General features: G+C 40.1%; 1 protein-coding gene across 2 annotated transcripts in view; it reads right to left on the reverse strand.

Annotated features, from left to right (window-relative positions):
• si:ch1073-396h14.1 (disintegrin and metalloproteinase domain-containing protein 10) overlaps positions 1-13,913 on the reverse strand; it is a 24,103-nt gene extending 10,190 nt beyond the window's left edge. For both annotated transcript variants that reach the window (XM_026345615.1, XM_026345614.1), the window contains exons 1-8: positions 13,685-13,913; positions 12,740-12,887; positions 12,435-12,553; positions 12,016-12,171; positions 7,649-7,725; positions 6,617-6,739; positions 4,453-4,545; positions 3,910-4,078 (exon numbers count right to left, since the gene is read on the reverse strand). In XM_026345615.1, the coding sequence (XP_026201400.1) occupies positions 3,910-4,078; positions 4,453-4,545; positions 6,617-6,739; positions 7,649-7,725; positions 12,016-12,171; positions 12,435-12,553; positions 12,740-12,887; positions 13,685-13,748 (949 nt within the window). In that variant the 5' untranslated portion in view covers positions 13,749-13,913. The remainder of the gene's footprint in view (positions 1-3,909; positions 4,079-4,452; positions 4,546-6,616; positions 6,740-7,648; positions 7,726-12,015; positions 12,172-12,434; positions 12,554-12,739; positions 12,888-13,684) is intronic.
• Positions 13,914-21,002: the final 7,089 nt, after the last annotated feature.

A 21,002-nucleotide genomic window follows, 5' to 3' on the forward strand; every position in this document is an offset into this window, starting at 1 on the left:
GCAGTTGGGGAAATGTACCAGTGCCTCGGCTTTTGCTGGTTCATTTACATACTCACTAAATTCCACCTTTATTGAAGAGGACAGGTAACATTTTAGTCTCTAAAAGTAATTTTGTTGCCAGATGTTTAGTAACTACTGGCACTATATTTGTGTATGAACGGTTCACTTTACCTTTCTATTATCTAATATTCATCCAACAATGTTAAAAGCAAGGTCTATGTGACCTTTACTGTGCACCTTATGGTTTATCTACTGTATTCATGTATTTTATAGCTCACAGCTGGTGTTGTATAGCAAGAGAGGGGAAGGAATCTATCTTCAGACTCTATATGTAACTCGACAGAAAAGGGAGATGCAGGCCTAATGAAACTGGAGCTACTGGAAATGCCTTAAATCAAGAACGTTTTGCTTCTCAAGTATAATCTTCCTCTGACCTTTGAGGCCCCTGGGTTGGGAGAGGTTGACAGATGGGCCACAAGACCTGCTGGTCTCCTCTACTGTAGTTTCACATCAAAGCTTGAAAAGCCAGTGGGTTTAGAGTCGTGCATTTAGAGAACCATCCCCACAATTACAAACACATGGCCACCTTCACCTGAGTGGATGGCTGTGCTGTGACATCATCTTTCAGCTGGCCAACCAGTGGGCTGGTTTAACAGAAACTAGTCTTGGTGACACTGCTCATGAATCAGAGTAAGACATCTGAGTTTTTACTCCAACGTTTGACTTCAGCTAGTTTCCAGTTTGTGAAGTAGTGACATTTCGTGCTGCCATAAACACGGTGAGAACCAAAAACAGTGAAGTACTGAACCTAGATGGATGCTAGATGCTAATCTAAGCTCAACAAACAGACAATAGAGATTAACAAATACTTTATAGAGCTCAATCATGGAACCAATGAGAAAACACTGACAGGGATTAGGATCTTTGGTGAGCAGGAGTCCTTTCTGTCAGAGAGTTACAGCAAGTTAAAGTCAAAGATAAATCCACCCTCTCTTGAAGAAATCTGGTCAGAGATATTAGTTTTCATTAATCTAATGTGCAACATGCATCACTATCTATTCCAGTCTTTCAGCTACTGTGTCCACTCTGTCCCTCGTGGGTTCTCTTTATTTGTGCTCATGTGTGGCCCAGGTTGGAAGTCTCAGTAGTTCCCATGTGGTCACATGAATTTTATGTAACACCTATTACACAATATGGCCTTCTTCTAGGGTGAGGCTTCTGAGGTACACGTTTGTTTTAGATATTCAGCGCCTGTTTCAGGAAAACATGAGTTCATCAGGTCACTGAGTGCTGTGGGAACCAAGCACGGGCATCTGGATCTCCCACCAGCATGTTTTTGTTTCAGAGTGGGCGTTCGCGTGACGTCCAGGAACAGTGAAGGACGGTGGAGGTCGTAAAACAAAAACAAAAGTGCCCCCTATCTCTGCTTCTGCTGCTGTAGAACACAATAAAAGTACTGTAGGGGGTAAACCAAGATGGTCACACTACCATCATGTGACAGGTGAAGTAACCTGAGAACAAGGATACTACAAGGATACTCACGTGACTGTTTTTGAATGAAGAAAAGCACATGGAGATTTTTTTAGTTTTAGGGAAAAGCAAAGGAAAAACTAAAGTAATTGAGACTATTTATAGTACTCCACACTGTTAAAAGCCAAAACAAATTAAACTGCAAAGCAAGACTCCCACAGTCACGTTAATCAAGAATTCTGGATGCATTTCTTCAACATTACCCGCTTCTTTAGCTAAAGTGGCCCCCTAAAGGGCTATTCAGGGAGCTGGCTTTCCTAGAAAGAGTGTTACTTTGTGATGTGGTTTTTTTGGCAGCACAAGCAGAGAGGGGCTCCCCTCCTCCGCCTTGTCTAAGCCCTCAAATGTAGCTGTAAAGAAAGACTCCTATTATTAGCCCGCCGGGTAAACACAGTTTGAAGACATAAACATTCCTCATCAGGAGGAAGCGTGCTTCCATACTGGGACACACATAAGCAGAAACAAGAATCATACACACTGTAACACACACTTGAAATACATATTAGATCATACACTATAAAGTAATATCACGGAGAAGTATATGGAGGTGCACACATGCAGGGACTTCCTTAGTATGTTGTACAGTAACCACGTCTGGTCACTTCTGATCACTGCTTTCTTTGTCTCCAGTGTTCAGTGACCTTCATGTTGAAAATTGGAATGGGATTTATTTTGTGAGACTAATATGACCCGCTGAAAACAAAAGGCTTAATCCACCTGGAATGCAACACAGTTCGCTCAAGAGAAATCGAAAGTAGCTCAGGCCACTCATGTTTACATCGAACCCTGGTATTTAGAAGTGCAAACAAGGATGTAAATGTAAAATGTGCATCATTGTCATTGTTAAACCAGTAAAACTGTGAAATATAACATTGATAAGAGAAATTGCACATAGTTGCAGTGAGGTATACTGTCTACTAAAACTGATGATGTAAATTATGATAGCTAAAATACTGAACGCGAGAGAAACGTTTTCCTCTCACCCACAGCTGGGTTTGGCTCCAGCACTCCCTTAACAGGAAAAGAGCTCAAGAGTTTGGATGCATGGATGTTGTTTTTTATATTAGTTTTTTATTATTAGATTATTATATAGTTTTATATTATTAGATTATTGCCAAGTTTTATTGCATATTATTTTGAAGAGAGAGTTACAGGTAGACTAAGACATGAAAACGCTAAATATTGTATGTCGTTACTGATGTAATGTTTTATAGTGTTGGCTTAAAAGTTGAACATACTGTTGAAACATTGCTCACACAGTAGATCAATATTTTGAGGATATATATTTATAGTAAAGCTGGTATTTCATTCCTTTTGAGGACATATTTCCACCCAGCCGTCTAAGACGCCCCTCAGAAACATCGAACAGATTGTTTGGCATTTTACCGGTGTGGAAAAAGCTCAAGCCATCCGAGCCCCAACCCCCCACACGCCTCTGACGTATGGACACACAACTTGTTGAGGTTAAAAGAGGAGATGGGGAGAGTTGCGTGTGAGCATGTGTGTGCGGGGTGCACCCTGCTGTAGCTGTAGGGGCATCAGGGTAGAGGAGTTTATGTTCCCGTGGCTGCTGAAGACCACTAATACTGAGAAACTGAGGAGGAGCGTGTCTGTTGGTGGAGTTCAAACATTATCCACACTCACATGAGACTGAGAAAGTCACAACAATGTCACAGCCACCATGAATCCACTGTGTGTGTGTGTGTGTGTGTGTGTGTGTGTGTGTGTGTGTGTGTGTGTGTGTGTGTGTGTGTCTCACATGAGATGTCACCATGGCGACCATACTGTGGAATGCGGTCACTAGCGTTCACCAAGACGTCTGGGAGGTGTGTGTGGGTCCTATGTATATACATGTATGTATGTGTGTGTGTGGGCATTCCTCCCTCCCTAATCACATGTCACTGTGGTGGTCCGCTCTCACGCCCCTCAATACAGCCAATCAAAAGCTCTAAATGAAACAATGTCATAGAAACAAGCAGGAAGAGCCTCCTGCCACAACAATTCCCCCCACATACATCCAACGTCTTCTAACGGAAACAACAATAATACTGCACTCACACAGTCTGTCATCAAACATGAGAGAAACTTTGGGAAAACAAACTATTAATGATGGTGATCTAAGCGTATGTATTTAGGCCACCATTAACTGTGGTTCATACATCATGTATTGTTCCCTCATATGCAGCTGAAATCAAAGCTTCATGTCCTGATAAACATTTCTACTTTCTGTAAATAGCAGTAAAATGTGCCCTACATGTTTTATTTATTGGTCAGATAAGTTTTATTTAGTCCAGTTAAAGGCTGAGTAGGATGGAGTAGGTTCAATTAATATGCATGAGTTCGGAGTTTGGTGTTTGTGACACAGTGAGTGTGACTCACCGGCCTTGCCCTCCCAGGCGAGTCCCAGCACTCCGCTGTAGTCTCTGTTCGTGAGCAGGTACGACAGACAGAAGTTGCCCCAGTTGTTCTCAGAGTACAGGCTCAGCAGTTTCTCGGGTCCGATGAACAGAGGATACAGAGGATCGTTTTTATCCTCCTCGGTCGTCATCTGGAGGGAGAAGTGACACATCATTGTTGAATCAAACGTGCCTCACTTGTAAGTCGCTTTAGATAAAAGTGTCTGCTAAATGACTAAATGTAAATGATGACTCGCCTCACATTCAAATTCAAATCCTCCAAGGCCTCAGAAAGGGAGGATGATATTTAAGTTATTTTGTGACTGAGAGTTTAATTCACACCTTGAACTGGTGGATTGACCCAGTTATCTTAATCAAGTGCTCCCTTCCATTCATTTTAAGACTAAAGCCATTAGATGTTGGTAAAGTGACATCATCAGTTACTGGTTAAGTGGAGTTACCAACGTGCTACACCTCACTCTAAGGTTTCAGTAAATTGTGTCGTTTGAGTGCAGGCGCATCTTACACTGATGGATTTGACTTTGAAGTTGACCAGCTTGATTCCCTCGAAGTCCACGTTGTCGTAAATGTCATTCACTGCTCGCATGTAGGAGGCAACCTTAGAAAACACAGACAGCACACATCTTTGATCAAAAATAGGTCTTTTCACAGGTAGGTGTCTTGTGGTAGGTGTCACAGTCCATCACAAATTCAGTGCGGCACCTGAAAACCAGTCACATGTCCAGTCTGAGTCTATACAGCAGGAGATGATTGAGCTGGATGGTTTCCATGGGAATTTCCCTAAATGTATTGTGTTTGTTGACGCCTAGATGGAGGAGACATTAAAACCAGGTCAGCAGTGACTGACACCAGCATTTTGTTTATTCTCTCTCATAGATCACACCACAACATCACTTACACTATATTTTCTCTCCCGATGCAACAAAGCTCTGGAGCTCATCCAGGGACAACAACCAGTGTGTGTGTGTGTGTGTGGTGGAAAGAATTTGACGAGAGGTGATGAGAGGACGGACAGCAGGAGGAAAAGAATAACACTGTGCGGCCACAGAAAACAGCCAAGGACAGACGTGTACTTATTAACTGACTTTGCTCTGACCAATAAGAGATTTAATTAAAGAAACACAGAAACAACACTGTTTCAAATTGGGCCAGAGAAGATGCTGAGTACGTGACATAGTAAAATAAAGATGATGAGATTAAACCTCTCTGCTTACACTTTTCTTATCAGATACAGAATCTGAAACAAATACTGTTTATTGGTTTTAATTCAGAGGCAGTGCATGGCTGAAGTCAGTATCGAGATAGCATCTCATGTGACCTTTACCTCTAATGACAAAAGCTTTGTTCAGACAGAGAAACTTCAACACAGACACTTAAATCAAATCTTACATAGCTTATTGCACTGAGGCAATACAGACGCAGCAGAAGGCAGCCAACCTTTTACCCAGACTATCAGTCAAATCTGAAATCAAGACGTGTTTAAGCCAGAAACTGATCAGACAATTTACTGTTTTGCACTTTAGCTGTAAAAAGAACATTCTTATGAAAACTAAACTAGTAGATTTTTCCTCGTCAAAGCGACAAAGGTTTAAAACATTTGACATCTTGACCTCAGAGTTCAAAAAGTGCATTTAACACCAGAGAGATGTCGTCCGATTCTCAAATCCGGTTGTGTTTTTGCAATTTTGTACAAAACCTCTGCCGTCAATATAGATCTATCAGTCATCGAAGCTCGACATCAGCCCTGGCAGTTTTATCGTTGTTGCTTCACACAGACGTCACATACTGCAGCTTAGGCGAAGAACAAGAGGCCACTGGTCCAGCTTGTTCAACTATGTGGACTCACAGTTCTGTTACAGGCCTTTGCATGTGGCACACAGACCTATTTAGCCAAATGTCTGCACTATATGTGCCGCTGTGTTCTTGGAGAAGAACAGAAGCTCCTCTCCTTTTTTTTTGCCATGTGCAATACCGTCAGAGCTGTGTGTGTGCACATCAGTGTCGGCCATTTAGTCTGTTCTTCTTACAGCAGCAACAGGTTGGTCGTTTATTTGGTCATTTTGAATTTCTCAGTGGTAACTGGTGCAGCGCTCTGGTGAGAAATCAGATGCGGTGCATTGTAGGAAATTCAGTCAAGTAGCATTTTTGGTAAATCCAATTCAAAAGCTTGAGTCTTTTCTGGGTCAATGTTTAAAACAAACAAAACTAAGAAGAAACACTGATCTTGTGCCAAATAACTGTGTATACACATGGAAACAAGTTAACTGAACTCACACTATTGGCACATAGTTTAACTTGTTTTATTTAGATAAGATTTTAGGATTTAGAATTATATCAAGTGAACTCGGGTTGTAGCACCGTGTCCACAAAATCCAGGACACAAAATCAGGATGAGGTGTGTAAACAAAGCATGCAGTGCTCAGCCAATAGCCGGGAAAATCCCGCTGTGTGTTGATGCTCCTGCTGCACTGTTACACTGGAAATGCTTGAATCTTTTCTCTCGCTCTGCAGGTGGTGACACAAATGTTTAAGTCTTTTCTTTGAATCAAGAAAATTAGGACAAAGCATTGCATCCTCTGAGGCCTCTATTTTTACCTAAAGCTGACATGTTTTTTTTGCCCCTGTTGATTGTATATGAAGATGAAATCATTGTTAAGACAATGTGTCACCTGAGCCACAACCGCTTCCACAGACTTGAACTTCTGGTAGTAGCGGTAGTCGGCGTGGAAGTGGAGCAGGCAGCTGGTCTTTGACTCATCGAGTGTCCTCCTTGACCGGCTTGTTGGTGCCTCCTATGGAAAAGAATGCAGTGGCGTGAAGAGGACAGAAAGAGACTCATATGAGACAGTTTGGAGTGTGATTAAACCTGTTAAGTCACCAAAACACTGCCATTTCTCCTCAGAAGTAGGGAACAAGGGGCTTTAAAATGCAGGTGGAAACATGTTAATATCATCAGATCCAGCATTAACATTAGATAACACATATAACAATACAAACTGTCTGATGGCAAATGTTGACACTGTGCTGGGACGAGTGTCCCAGTATTACCGGCGACACGTTGACACAGGAACACGACTCGGATGGTCCATTGGGAACAACATCTGTTCAGACCATTTCGTAATCAAACAGTGGAAATGATCTACACCAGCAGGCATGTTGTTAAAAATGGATCCATACCAATATCCACTGTTGACAATAGACACTTGGATCACAACCTTCTTGGTCAAAGGTGAAAAATAAAAAGGGCACCCAAGGGGGAAATCAACTAAACTGTTTTGGCAGATGTTTCCATTATAAGTGGCTTCATAATTTCTTTACAACACAGTAAAGGTTATCCAGTTCAGACCTCCAGCAGCAGCTACTGTGTGTTTGAGGCCTTGAGAGAAGCAGCTCACCTGTCAGCTTTCAACAGGTCACCATGCTGTGCATGTTTTTATCGTACACATTAGTGCGTTAGTGTAATTGTATGCATGTAATTGTGCTGTGTGTGCGATCTAACAGGCTAATTATAAAAGTGGCCTCATGAATTAGGTCGGTTACTGAATAACAGGTGAATCACACACATCAATTCCCTCCAGGAAAAGTTCTGGAGTTTGAAGTGAATTTGGTCATAAGAGTTACTGCAGAGGACAGAAAAAGAAAGCGAGTGCATGTGCGTGTGTTTGTGTATATTCACTGAGGTGATGTCTGGAGTGTTTTACCTCATCGGCTCTGAGGCTTTGGGAGAGGAGGTTTAGATGTTCTGCACCACAGAATCCATCAGGGCGAGAAGGCAGGACTACGGTATAAGAAACACAGACACTTACACACAATATAAAAATGATAGATGTGGATATGACTAATATCTAAAATCACATTTTTATAACTTTGGTTCCTGTGTTTTCTTCAATCTTCTATTCTTCTGAAATGATCAATGTTCATTGCAGGAGCAATAATTAGGAAGTAAATTCTGAAACAGAGGTTGTGTTTGACATCTGAAGGTCTTGTTTCCAAGTTAAAAGATTTTTAGATGCAAATGTCCATTTTCTGTGTTCTTCACCCAATCCTCCATTTCTGTATGTTTTAGTGATAAAGTCAAACTATTAATAGGAATCAATTCCTAAAAACATCACAGAACCTGTTTAATCCACTTAATAACGACTTGTTCACTTGTCAAAGTTATTGTAAGTTGTGGAACTGATATAATCAAACAGAAAACTTAAAACAAATGAGTGTTTCATGTGCAAAGTCCTACAATTTGTCCTATAATTAGTCACAGTGCTGTGTTTAAACACACATTTAAGCAAGAGATCTTCTATTAAAACTGTGCCTTAATAGTAATGAAGTGAATGAAGTCAAACAGGTAACACAGACAGAAGCACGCTCACATTCTCAGATACCATACACACAACTTTTGTCCTTTTTACACTTATACAGTGTATAAAGGACTCACTTTTGAAAATCGCTGCTGGAGTGGGAGCCATGGGGCAGTCTAGGGAAATGTGCTGATAGCTTCTTTTTCAGATTTGAATGAAACAATAGCTCAGTCTGTAATTTGCAACACCTCTGAGATTTGGACTGATGCAACAATGGTGTGATTGCAGCCATGGGAGGCATTGCATTTGTGTAATTTGGACCATTATGTTGCACTGGAAAAGCCAGAGAGTTCCACAAAAGGAGCTGAAGGGACTCCTGTTGCCAAAGAGTGTATCAGGTTTACAGTATGTTCAGGGACTGTGGGAAATCACATGGAGCAAAGAATTTAAAGTTCACTGCTGGAAATGTTTCAGAACCATCTAAAATAGCTTTCAAGGGGATTATTCACAAACCCTAAGATTAATGGACAAGCTAGTCCAGAAGTAATAATATAGACCAAAATAGATTTCCTGTTCAGTGGAGTCACATGACGTCCTGTAATCGTAACCTTGCCATGTCATTTGCTGTAATGAAATGAGTGATGGGTGACAGAATCGGGCAATGTTTTGCCAGTTAACTTGTGGCACATGTATGTGTGTGAAACCAGTACAACATCCTCCAGCATCTGACACGGGTCCACAGTGAGAGACAGACAACACGTGATTGGATCACCCCATCTCACGAAAGCCCTCCAACCAATCAGAGACCTGATATATGTACAACACTTACATGAATGGGGATGGGCTGTGGGAGTGGACGTGGATGTGGATTCCTAAATGCTGGGTGTCAACCCCCAACTGGAATCAGTTCCAGACTTTCTACATCCTCTCCTGTTCCTCAGTTTGTCAATGAATGAATGAGTGTCTGGCCCACTTCACTAAAGATGGCCCTTCATTCTTTCTAGTACAAGTTATATATGTAAAGTAAATATTAGTAACTGAACAAAATCCTAAATGAAAAATCAGCGTCACGTTTCAGCCAAGACTCACAATCCCAGCAGCTGTTGGAAACTTGTTCTACTGTTAAGATTAATGCAGGAAACATACGCCAGAGCCTCAAGTCTCACAGCAGCACAGATTGAGCATGATATCGACACAAAATCACAACCACACACAAATAATAACATTAACTTGTCAACCTTCAACTCGCTTTAATGCTTTTAGAATTAATTTTTGCATCCTCAACCCTAAAATGGGCTTAGGAATGTCGTAGGAATGCCAATTTTTAAACTGGCATATGTCCTAGAGTCACTTCATGCAATCCTAAACGCTAATCATTTTTCTTTCTGACCAGCATTTGTAAAAAGAGACATTGTCTGCAAAGCTGTTCTGTAAGCCTGTGTCACAGGAGGCTTTATCAGCACCTCTCTACACTGAGATGAGTTTAGGAGCACATTTTAATAAAAACAACACTTTGAGACCCTTGTTCAACGCAAAGTTCAGTCAGTGTTCAGTAGAGATACATCTCTATGTATGTATAATGTAATTTGGAAATCAATATCATGGAGAAAAGGATGTAAGATCATTTACACGATTGTTAACCTGAAGAAATCATCATCCCATCATTTACAACGATGTGAACCTTTAAAGGAAGGAACTACGGTATTATTACACACACAGACTCACACAAACACATACATACTAACAAATTGAAGGGATTTTTTCTGTAGGCTACCTCGTCATATTCATGACTGAGGGTCAGCTGTGTTCTAAACCTGTTCAAAACAAACCTGTCGTGGCACATTTCCCAAAGAACAAGCACAAGTCCTCTAAGTAAACATAGCAAAGGTTACAGTACACCAGATGTTCCACACATCAGCTAAAAATAAAATAAAAACCACATTGTTTATCATAACTTTAATTATGTAAATCAGAATATTTTGCTTTAAGTTATTTTTGAAATGTTCTTTTGTTGCTTTACTTTTTATTTGCAGTTTAATTGCTATTAACCCAAATGTGATAATATTATCTCAGAAATTCACACTCTGCTTAACAGTATGTTGATTTAATCATAACATTCACAACACATCATCAATAATATCATGTTATTTTACATTATTTATTTTATATGTAATATTTTATTTTGAATGATCTTAATACTGGGGGTAACTTTCTATTTTAAATTATTTTAAATTATAAATTGAATGAACTTGACTGTTTGGACTTGATCATTTTATACATCATTTACTATCTTTTTTATTTATTAGCAAGGGAGGGTGCAGTTTCTGAAAAACAAATATTGCCATTACAGCTTCCATTGGGTCAATTCACTGTGTCCATCCTTTTACTACACCACACTTCAACTCAGCGTGTGCAGTATTTACCAGAAATATATTAAATTACAAAAACGTATTTAAAACTGTTTACTTTGAAAGTGTCGCAAGGTGTATGCAACCAGCTGTCTTGAGTTCATTTCGTTGTATTTGATGCCACCCTCTGTCCCAGATTGGATGGAACTCACAACATCCTACATCACAAAGGACAGAAAGTCTCCTACAACCTTTTTTTGGTCCCACACAACAACCACAGGAAGCGGAAATGCACACAGTAGCAAAAGCATTATGTCAGCCCCCTGTGTGTCCAAATTTACCACTTTGAATGGAAGCTTTGATTGTTAATTGAAATATCATGTGGTAAATCGTTCACAGCTTCCTGCTGATATGCTGGCCTGCGTATGAAAGTACAGGATGTTGTCAGCAGCAACACTATCTCGTGTAAAGCTTTGCTACAGTTGTGGAGAGGATTGAAGGACGGCAGGGGCGTCGGGAGGAAGGCAGCCACAGTGTCTTTGAACACTTATAGACAAACACAGGTGGGGGGAGGGGTTTGGCACAATCTCAGCTGTGTTTCCAAGAAAAAGCTTTCTTAGAAATGATCTAATATCAATGCAAATGTGCACATGTAGGAGGAGAAACACACAGATAGAAAGTACTGGAACAAATCCTATGTGACATAATTAGAACCCAACTAAGAGTTAATCTATATATGTTTATATGTCAAATCTGTCTCAGAGGCCTTTCAGCCCAGCTAGATTTGTTATATGCTCCTCTTCTCCCTTTTCCCTCCCCTTCAGCTTCTGTACTGTACTCCTCCCCCAAGATCTTTCTCCTCCTTAATCTTTACATCTTCCTCCTTACTGTAACCCCATCTCTCCTACTCCTCCTCTTACAAAAGTCACGCCACCTCCAGTTTATGTTTTCTTTGGCTGGTGCCCAACTTGGGTCTCAACACTCCCTCTGAGCTCTAAATAGGCTATGCTGTTACAATATAACTCCACTCTTGCTATGCGTTCAGATGGTTCACTGACCACTTGTAACCTCAGTTTGTACTAAGTTGGAATCAGCAGAAACTGCACAGATCAGAAAAGAGCAATCAGGATTGGTAATGTGGGGAGATGTACAGTATTTTGTTTGTTTATCATTCTGTGAGGCTGCCAAGAGTCTGATGAGTCAATCCGTTGAGGGAGCTCTACTGTAGCAAAGAATTTATTTGCGTGCTCCTGCCATCATTACCAAATGGCCAGAAAAAGCAGTTGAGGTTGAGGGGTGTCATTTGGAAATTTCTCCAGATGCACAAGTTTCTGATTTAAGTTTTTTTATCCTGGATGTTGTGGGGAGGCCAGAAATGACTAAACTGCCAAAAGCAGCTTGAAGATTTATGCTAAAAACACTTACCCATGTCATCCTCATGATAAATGATAGAGTGGTAATCTGTTTGGCTGCTGGTATATCTGTGGAGGGGCTCTATGTGATAAGTCCCGTTGTCTGTATGGATGGTTCCCTCAAACTGACCCTGTAACACAGAGCCATGGCAGGCTGAACCATTTTCACCTGCAAGACAAAGTCAAGGGTCAGGGAGGTTAAAACTGAGCAGAGATAAGAGAAGGAAAGATAAAAAGGAAAGATTAAATAGATAAGATACTGAAAGAAATGTAAAGAGCAGAGGCAGCGCTGCAAGGGTTGAGGTTTGAGACAAGACAGATCACTAACTCTTACTTTGTTCTTCAAATTTCAACAATTAAAGATCTTTGAGTGCAAACAGATGTCGACAGACAGTTTATTTCTATCAGTGACATTTTCCCTGCCATACCAACCTTCCAGTGTTCCTGAGTAGATGTGGGAGAGATCTGCATTTGTGAAACCGTCTTCACTCATCACCGTGAAGTTTTGGGAAAATGCTGCAGCATTTCGTCTTAAACGCAGACGGAAAGTTCTGAAAGACACAAACAGCTGTGGTCCAAGCTTCATAGTTTTGTCATCAGGTAAATACAGATACTAATATTTGTAATATTTATAAACGGATGTAAGGGGCTCAAATGGATGAATATGGTATATTTAGCATGTTCAGTTTATCAGTGCTTTTGAATCACTTGACCAAGTTGGAGAAATGTGAAGTTACCTGTGAAAAGCAGTAAAGTCCAGCTGTAGTGTGTTTTCCCGTGTGTGTGTGGCTCTCCTGGCTCTCATGTGCTTCCTGTGAAGATCATCCCTGTCATATGACAAGCCCTCATAATGCTTTAGGTATGGACTGACGCCACTCACAGCTCCTGATAAAAAAAGACAGACGTTCCAATCACAGGACAATGATTGTCTGTTTAAACAGGATATGTTTTCTTATTTCACTATGGACCTGTTGTGTACTGTACAGCTCAGGTCGCTGCTTTAATCAAATACAGGAGTTGCTCATCTCTGTTGTGAATATATAACTTTAGCATTAAGTTTCGGAGAATTTAGAAATTTTTTGTAATTTTATTTTATTGCAAACATCAAAGTAAAATTTGATGTGATTTGATTTTGATTTGATTTTTGATTTGAACTTATGTAGCACGTAATTAATCTATTAATTACTGAGTATTGACTGTGAAAGTGCTGAGAGACTGAGGAAACTCCAGAGAAAGGCTAAAGCTCCGTCCTGGTCAAAGTGTTGAATCACTGCTGCCCTGAATCATGAACCTAAACTAATAATAAATGACTGTACTTCAGTAATCATAACTAAGGAAGCCAAGCACTACATCTACATCCATTTTACATGAGGACTTGCAGAATTCCTGAGAGGACGGGCGGAAACATGTCCAAGCTGACAATTGTGCCAACCCACCTCAGGACACATCCAGGTAGAGTAAGATGCACACACGCATGACAATGTGACAACAAACAATCCCACGCAGTTAGTCATGGAGAAAAGTGTGAGTAAAGACTTGACACACACACACACACACACACACACACACACACACACACACACACACACACACACACACACACACACACACACACACACACACACACACACACACACACACACACACACACACACACACACATACACACACTACTTAACTACCTGTAATCCGTTCATGGCAGTTGACCAACAGCAGCAGCAGCAGCCAGTAGTGTTGAACCTCCATGTTCTCCTCATTGGTGTCTTTGTGTTTTCCTTCACTTTCAGTCTGTCCCCTCCTTCACTCACCTCTGTTGCTCCTTTTCATCCCTTTTCTCTTTATCTCTCTGCTCGCCAGCCTCTTACCTGTGCTGTTTCCACACTGGAATGTGACTAGTTAGGAAGTTCAAGCCAGAACGCAGCATGAATATATGAACACTGACACAGTGGAGAGGCATATTCAGACTTGTTTGCAAGCATTTGAGTTTTCCATATAAAAAATGCCACAAAAATGCAGGAAGACTACCTGCTGAAACAATAAAGATTAAAAGCAATATTAACACATGCAATTGTAGCTGCCATTAGCGTGTAAACATTTTTGAATGTTGAAATTTATTTCAAACTATAAACTCAAGCTGGCTCAATAAAAGCGCTCAGTGACCAAAGGCAGGGTACAGGCTTCTGCTGATTGTATCAGCATGCTAACATGTTAGAAATGATAATCCTGATGTTTAGCAGATATAATATATGTTCATCATCCTAGTTCAGTGTGTTTGATCGATGTAAACCAAAGTTAAGTGAAGTATTGTTTTGTTATGCCATACAATATCGTCTAAGATGTTGTTCATCCAAAGCAGTAGCCGGGCATATCCTGCCTTTCTAGAACTAAAAAAGTACCTAAAAATATTGTGTCAAATGTCAACATTTTGAACTTTGATTAATTTTATGGGTGATTTTCACAGGAAACGGCCTCCCACAGGTTTTATTATAGCATGTGTGTCGTAGGGAAAGTGCTAAAATGGTTCCAAACATGAGAAGGAAGTAATCATTTGTATGAGTCACACTGTGTCAGGGGTATTTTTGTTTGTTCATTCTGAACAAAGAGTGACGGTTTTGGGTAACTTTGAGGAACAATAAAATGTAAAAGGGAAATGTGACAATAATTGACCTGGAAGTGAGACAAATAGAAACAAGGCTTTTGCTTCTAAAAATAAATGCCACCTCTTTGATATTTAAACATCTGCATAGATGACGATTTATAAAACACCAAATTATGTAGAGAACACCTTTGTCTGTCAAAGTTCGCCCCAACTTCCAGTGACAGCTGGGATACGCTCCAGCAAATACTGCTAAATAATCTCTGCTGTATAGCATAAGAAATGTGTGAGAGTTCCTACATAGGATAATCTGCTTTAGAAGTCCAGTATTTTTCAGATAGTTATGGTCAAAGCAGAGCCAAGATAAAGTTTAAACAGCTCACTGAAATGCACTGCAGCTACTGAAAGTCATTAAAAATCTGATGTATTTTAAGCACTTGTCTCATATAATGATAATCCTGAATAAAAACAAAAAAAGATTATTACACAGTTCATATCAGGGGCAGAATGTCTGTTAACAATAATTAAATATTTAGTTTAGCTTGCAAATGGTTTCTTAAGTGAGTAAAAGTTTGTCTTGGTTTTACTACCCGAGGTCAGGAGGTGTTACAGTCTTATGTACAGCAAGTAAATAGACTTAAATCATATAAGACATAACCCAGTCGTTATAAAGATTCTGCAAAACCACGATGAAGCTCTGTAAATCTGCCAAAACACTGCTGACATGCACCATTTTCTTAATTCTTTAGTTGGATTACCATTAATTTCCAGCTAGTGTAGCTGGTGCTACAGGTTTATAATAATTAACTCAGTGAGCTGGTGCACTCTGAATGTGTGGGGCTCAAAGAGACTGGGGCACTGGTGTCTGAAGCACTGAACTTAGGTTAAGATACTGACACAACATCATCATTTGTTACAGCTCTGTTCATATCTTAGCGTAGTCACATCCAGCTGTGTAAACCTAATAGATGTCCCAGCTTGAGATGTTACTATAGACAACATACTACACCACTTACTTACTGCCACAGGTCAAAGTTTTACTGTCTGGTTTAGAGCCTAACCTCCCCCATCCTTCAGTCATCTACCGACCACCACCCCCCAGGACCTCCAGCTTCACACTGATTGGCCAAGAAGGGATCACCCGGATCCAAAGCCATGACATCACACACTCAGACACACCCACAAGAACAGGCTTGCACAAATATGTATGCATAGAGGCTGTCTGCTTGCAATAAAAAGTAAAAAGGTAGGTGCAGCTTAACGCCATTATATGTTGTTCAGCATGTCCCGGTGAGAAGTTGTGCACAAAAATGTGTTTTTGACATTTTAAGATGTTTTTCATAGAAAGCCAAAATAAAAAACTAAAACTAAAACTAAAGTATGAAACTATCTGTGTACCAATTGTACCTTGAACACCTGCACAGTTCTATATGTATCAGGAAGCTCCTGTAGAACCTTATCTACCCCTTATTAAACAGTGGAGAGGTTACTCCAGGGCGTTGACTTCACATGGTGAGGTGACTGAAACTCAAGCCTTTACTTGTGAAGTGCAGTCAGATCTCAGCATTTCATCCCAGTGCTTAAACAGTGCTTTATTTTTAAAGAGCTCCGATGCCAAAATCTTGACTAAGAGGGAGTCGAAGGGAGTAAAATTTATACTTATTTTCCAAGAAGTTCCCAGATGTATGAAAAGGATTTTTTTGGACCACCTGCTGTAACTTTTCCTCTTGGCTCAGGGAACACTTTCATTGTGTTTTGAGCTTTACATGATGTCAAGTTCTCATCGGGTTTATTCACTGCTTGACTGAAATGTTTTCTTGTGGGTTTCTAGTTTCCTTTGAGGCTAATTCAATCCAACGCTACACATGACATCTAATCTGACCCTACAAATGACTGGTATTTAGTGCCAGACAAAGCATCATGGGATAATTAGTGCCACTGCAGCTCCTTAGCAAGTTCTTTGGTGCTCTTGAGGGTTCATAGGCTGTGGGAATTATCAAATCACATCTTTCTGCTGACATAGCCACCTGTTAACCCTTTGACAGATATGACCCACTTTACAAAGCATTCCCTTTTTTTCATCCCCGGGCGCTGCACAATATCTAGTCTGTGTCATTCTTCATAATGAGTGCATTGTATTCAAACTTCGACACAGATCTGAGCTGAGCAGATAGCCAAGCCGCCATTAATCTCTGTTTATTAAAGCATCTGATGTGCCTGAGCCCAAATTACATTCAACACTGACTAACTAGCACAAACTGCATTGTTTTCCCATCAACTTTAACTATTAAGTTATTAAGTTATTACATTAACTTATGACAGTTTATGCCACTTTCACACTACACACTACAATATTTACATAGTGTAAAACTTATTCTTGAAAAGCAGACTGACAGAATATTTCACACAGATTAGAACAAATGTTCGGAAAAAATACTGATAGCTAATTCTTTGAATGTAATCATGCATGCAAAGTATATCATTTATGTGTTTTTGTTAAAAAAATTATTAATATTAATAAAAACTATGAGCTTCCCCGAGGTGCTCAGTCTAGCAGAAGACAGCAGCAGGCTGGCTGATGTGTTACAGATTTGCTGCAGAAGAGCAATGCAATGCCTCCCCCTATAGAAAGCTCCTTCCAGTACAGGGTCAACAGTGTGGCGCTGTATTAAGTGCATATTCAGTTTTCTGTTTTTATGCACAACCCCCTGACTTTGATTCCTATATCTGTTTGCAAAATTATGTTCAATTCAACGTCAAAATCTTTTTATATTTTATATTTTATATTATATATTTTCTCAGCACACAGGAGGTTTTAAAGTTAAAGTTTGGACGAGTCAAGAACCAGACACAGGTGATGACTAAATAGACTCTTGTAGGTAGAGTGCAAATATGTGTAGTTAAGATTGTTTATTTTTGAGTGTTGGCCACCTCGCATCAATGTTTCTCTTGGGCCCAAGGTCATGACGTTAACAGATACCCAAAACAAGGAGCCAGACGAGGTCTTTTAGGCAGCCGATGACAAAAGAACTGCAGGAACTATCAGTAAAGATAGCAACAGTCTGGGCTCATTGAACTAACATCAGGATAAACTGTATTTTATACAGCTCTGAAGTAAAAAAACAACAATACTAATGCTATCATTTACCCTTGACACGGTGGAAATGCAGCACCCTCATTGTCGTGTTGAAATATTTCACTTTTAAAAGGCAGATTCAGAAGAAGAAATAAACTGCAGTTTTGTGTAGCTCAAAAAACTGTAAATAATAATAGTAGTATTTCTTGAAATTGTGTACTTTGGGCATTTACAAAAGCCAAAACTTAGTTTGCCATTGTGCAATATATCCTCTGCCTACATGATCTAGCACAAAAGGTCCTCAGTGTCAGTGATACTTTGATCGCTAGACTGCGTCAGTCAAGAGAGTTTCCTTTTTGATGTTAACTGATGTCAGCCAGCTGTAGGGAGGATTTGTTTACCGGGTTCTGACACATCGACCATTATTTCTTGTATTTTTGACAAAGCAACAAATGAGATTACTGTTCAGACTTTGATTGTCTGATCTTTCTCCTAATTACTGTATGTTATCAGACCAGTTTGTCATGAAATCTAATCTGATCTTTATCTAAGTATTAACAAATACAATGTGCCTAAAATAATAACACAAAAAAATCTGATCTACCACACAGGCCTGACCCTACTCTTGACTTAGATCAAGATCAGATCAGGTTTTATGACTAATTAATGCAGAAAACCTTTAATATACTACTTTTTCTTAACACTGTATGTGACTGCAGCTGCTCGCAGAGCAAGTGGTGTACTAGACCAAACAGACCTTGACACAAGATGTTTTGAAAGTGGCACAGTGTCATCTTCCTCAAGACCAAAAGGCAAAATTAGACAGTTTGTTTAAAAATGTGAGTATTGATTATACTCTCAGTTTATGCTGCCAGCAAAGAAGAATCTACAATACGTATGGATGTATTGATAGGCATTTTTCACAGAAGATTTATTAAAAGAGCATGTAGTATTAATAATATTAATGTAAGTCCCAGTAAATCATGACATTGTGACAGTGAGTCTGCTGTGAAAAGAGAAAGAGTGGCTCCTGCTGATTCTTTGAGCAAACATTACTTTCATGTTTGCTGAGTTTGTGAATGATTAATATGTTAGTGATATTTCAGTAAATCTAGTTTTTCTGGTTTCAATGGAATAAAAAATTTAATATTTTCAGTGTGAGAGATGCTGGGCTCAATTCCTGGATTTATCTTCGGTGTGTTAGGACCTGCTCAAGGAGCCATGAAGAGACACCAAAAAGCTCTCTTAAATTAATTTATGAAAGATTCAAGATTCAAAGAACTTCAAAAATCTCACAGGGAAAATTGTCAAATCTCTAGATGAATGATGATTTTGTTAATTTATTTAAAGTATATGTCATATTAGATAATTTTATTAAATACATTTGAATATCCTGTATCATTCCAGACATTTGCACATGAAGTCCACTTACAACTTAATTTAATATTGAAAATTGTGATTTTCTGAAAGTCCACAAGAGGGAGCTGCTCACAAACCTGTGTGAAGTGATGAGTGTTTGTGTGAAAGCAGTGAGCCACAAAAAGTGAGTCAGGAAATATTGCTGGTTTCAAATGGTAACCAGTAATATTTAGTACAAGGGGCAGAGGGAGGATGGGTGTGAAGCAGCAACAGTATAACTATTAAACGTCTGATTCTTTCCTCTCTCTGCTGCTGCAATGCAAGGATTCAGAACAGAAAACACAAAGTACACCTCTGTGTGCTGTGAACAGTTTTGAATGCTCTGAAATGATGGGTAGAAACGTAGAGGATATATTGTAAGAGTCAATGAACATCTCATTAAAGAGAGAATGTGTGTGTGTGTGTGTGTGTGTGTCCTCTTTTGTTTATACTGCTCATGACAGATCACCCTGTTCTATTAGTCTCTAAATGAAGCCATATGTTGAACAGTATGTGGGCGAGGCAAAAGGACACAGACTTTTTCCCAGCCAACCACAAACACACACACACACACACACACACACACACACACACACACACACACACACACACACACACACACACACACACACACACACCATGGCCAGTGATATCCTGAGCAGTTCTAAAAGGTCTAAAATCAAAGTGACCAGAGAACAGAAATAACACTTCTGGGACTCTGGTACGTGACACAGAGACACTAAATCAGTGACAAATGAACACGGCTACGATAACTGGTGGGCGCATAACGGAGAAGGACGTGCTTCAAGAATTTGGAGTCACTGTTCTGGCCTGACGTGGGTGGAAGGTTTCAGGCTCAAACTGGGAGATGATTTCAGGCCAGGCTGGGTGGAGTGATGTGCAGGTTGCCCACGTTGTACTGGACAGGAGGGCTGGTCATGCTCAGCACATTAGGGAGTGTTTCCTGATCCAGTATCAGGATTTTAGTCTCAGTCTAAGTATCCAGTGTGGGGAGAAAAGAGGGAGTGAAAAGAGAGGATTTGTGAAGGCTAATGCAGTTTTTGGATGAGTTGCTGGGGTTGGAGCGAGTGAAATTCAGACAAGAGGGCGTTCCAGTAAGACTAGGCAATGGGAATGTGAAACAGCTAACAGCTGTCACATTTTGATGTATTTCACGTGAGATGTAGCAGCAGCAGCAGCAACAAACTGCTGCTCACCTCCTTTCACGTTTCACATCTAATCCAGTAAGGGAGTTCACAATTTATATAGTGACCTTTGACCTCTTTTGTCAGTGGCAGCACCTCATCGTTCACTAAGCTGGGACACTATCAGCTCGGCAGCCTATCACCAGATGGCTGCGGTATAACGTCATGCATTCTTCCTCTGTGGGGTTTTAAGAGTAGCATCTAGATAACCTCAGCAATGCAGCCTTGTTAAAGTGGTGACAGCTTTGCCCCTCCATAGTTCACCATTTAAACTTTGAATTCTGTATAAACACATTTAAATACATTACATACAATCACACGACAGTTTCAGAATGAATTCCCTTTTAAAGCTGCACTATTATTGTTTTAAGTGAGCAATAGGAATGTTTATGTGTGACGTTAACGGGGCTGCTTGCAAAGATAAACCCACAGAGAATAACTGCCCGACTCGACACTTCCCCACAGTCCTGCAGGGTTTTACAGCCTGTTTCAGCTAATTGTTTTGATTTTACAGGTCTTAGCTTTACTGTTCTGGTTTCGTGTCTTCAAACCTAGCAGGAGCAGGGGGCTGTTTTCAGCAAAAAGCTGACACCTCATCCCCCTCTACCAAGCAAAGGAGGCTGCAACATGGAGATACATGACAGTTTGTTAAAAATGGCTAATTTCTCTATGAGATTAGGTGCTGTTTTGCTGATTAAATACAGTGATTACACCTTATTTTTGAG

The sequence above is a fragment of the Anabas testudineus genome, chromosome 4 (genome assembly GCF_900324465.2).
Source record: "Anabas testudineus chromosome 4, fAnaTes1.2, whole genome shotgun sequence".
Classification (NCBI taxonomy): Eukaryota; Metazoa; Chordata; class Actinopteri; order Anabantiformes; family Anabantidae; genus Anabas; species Anabas testudineus.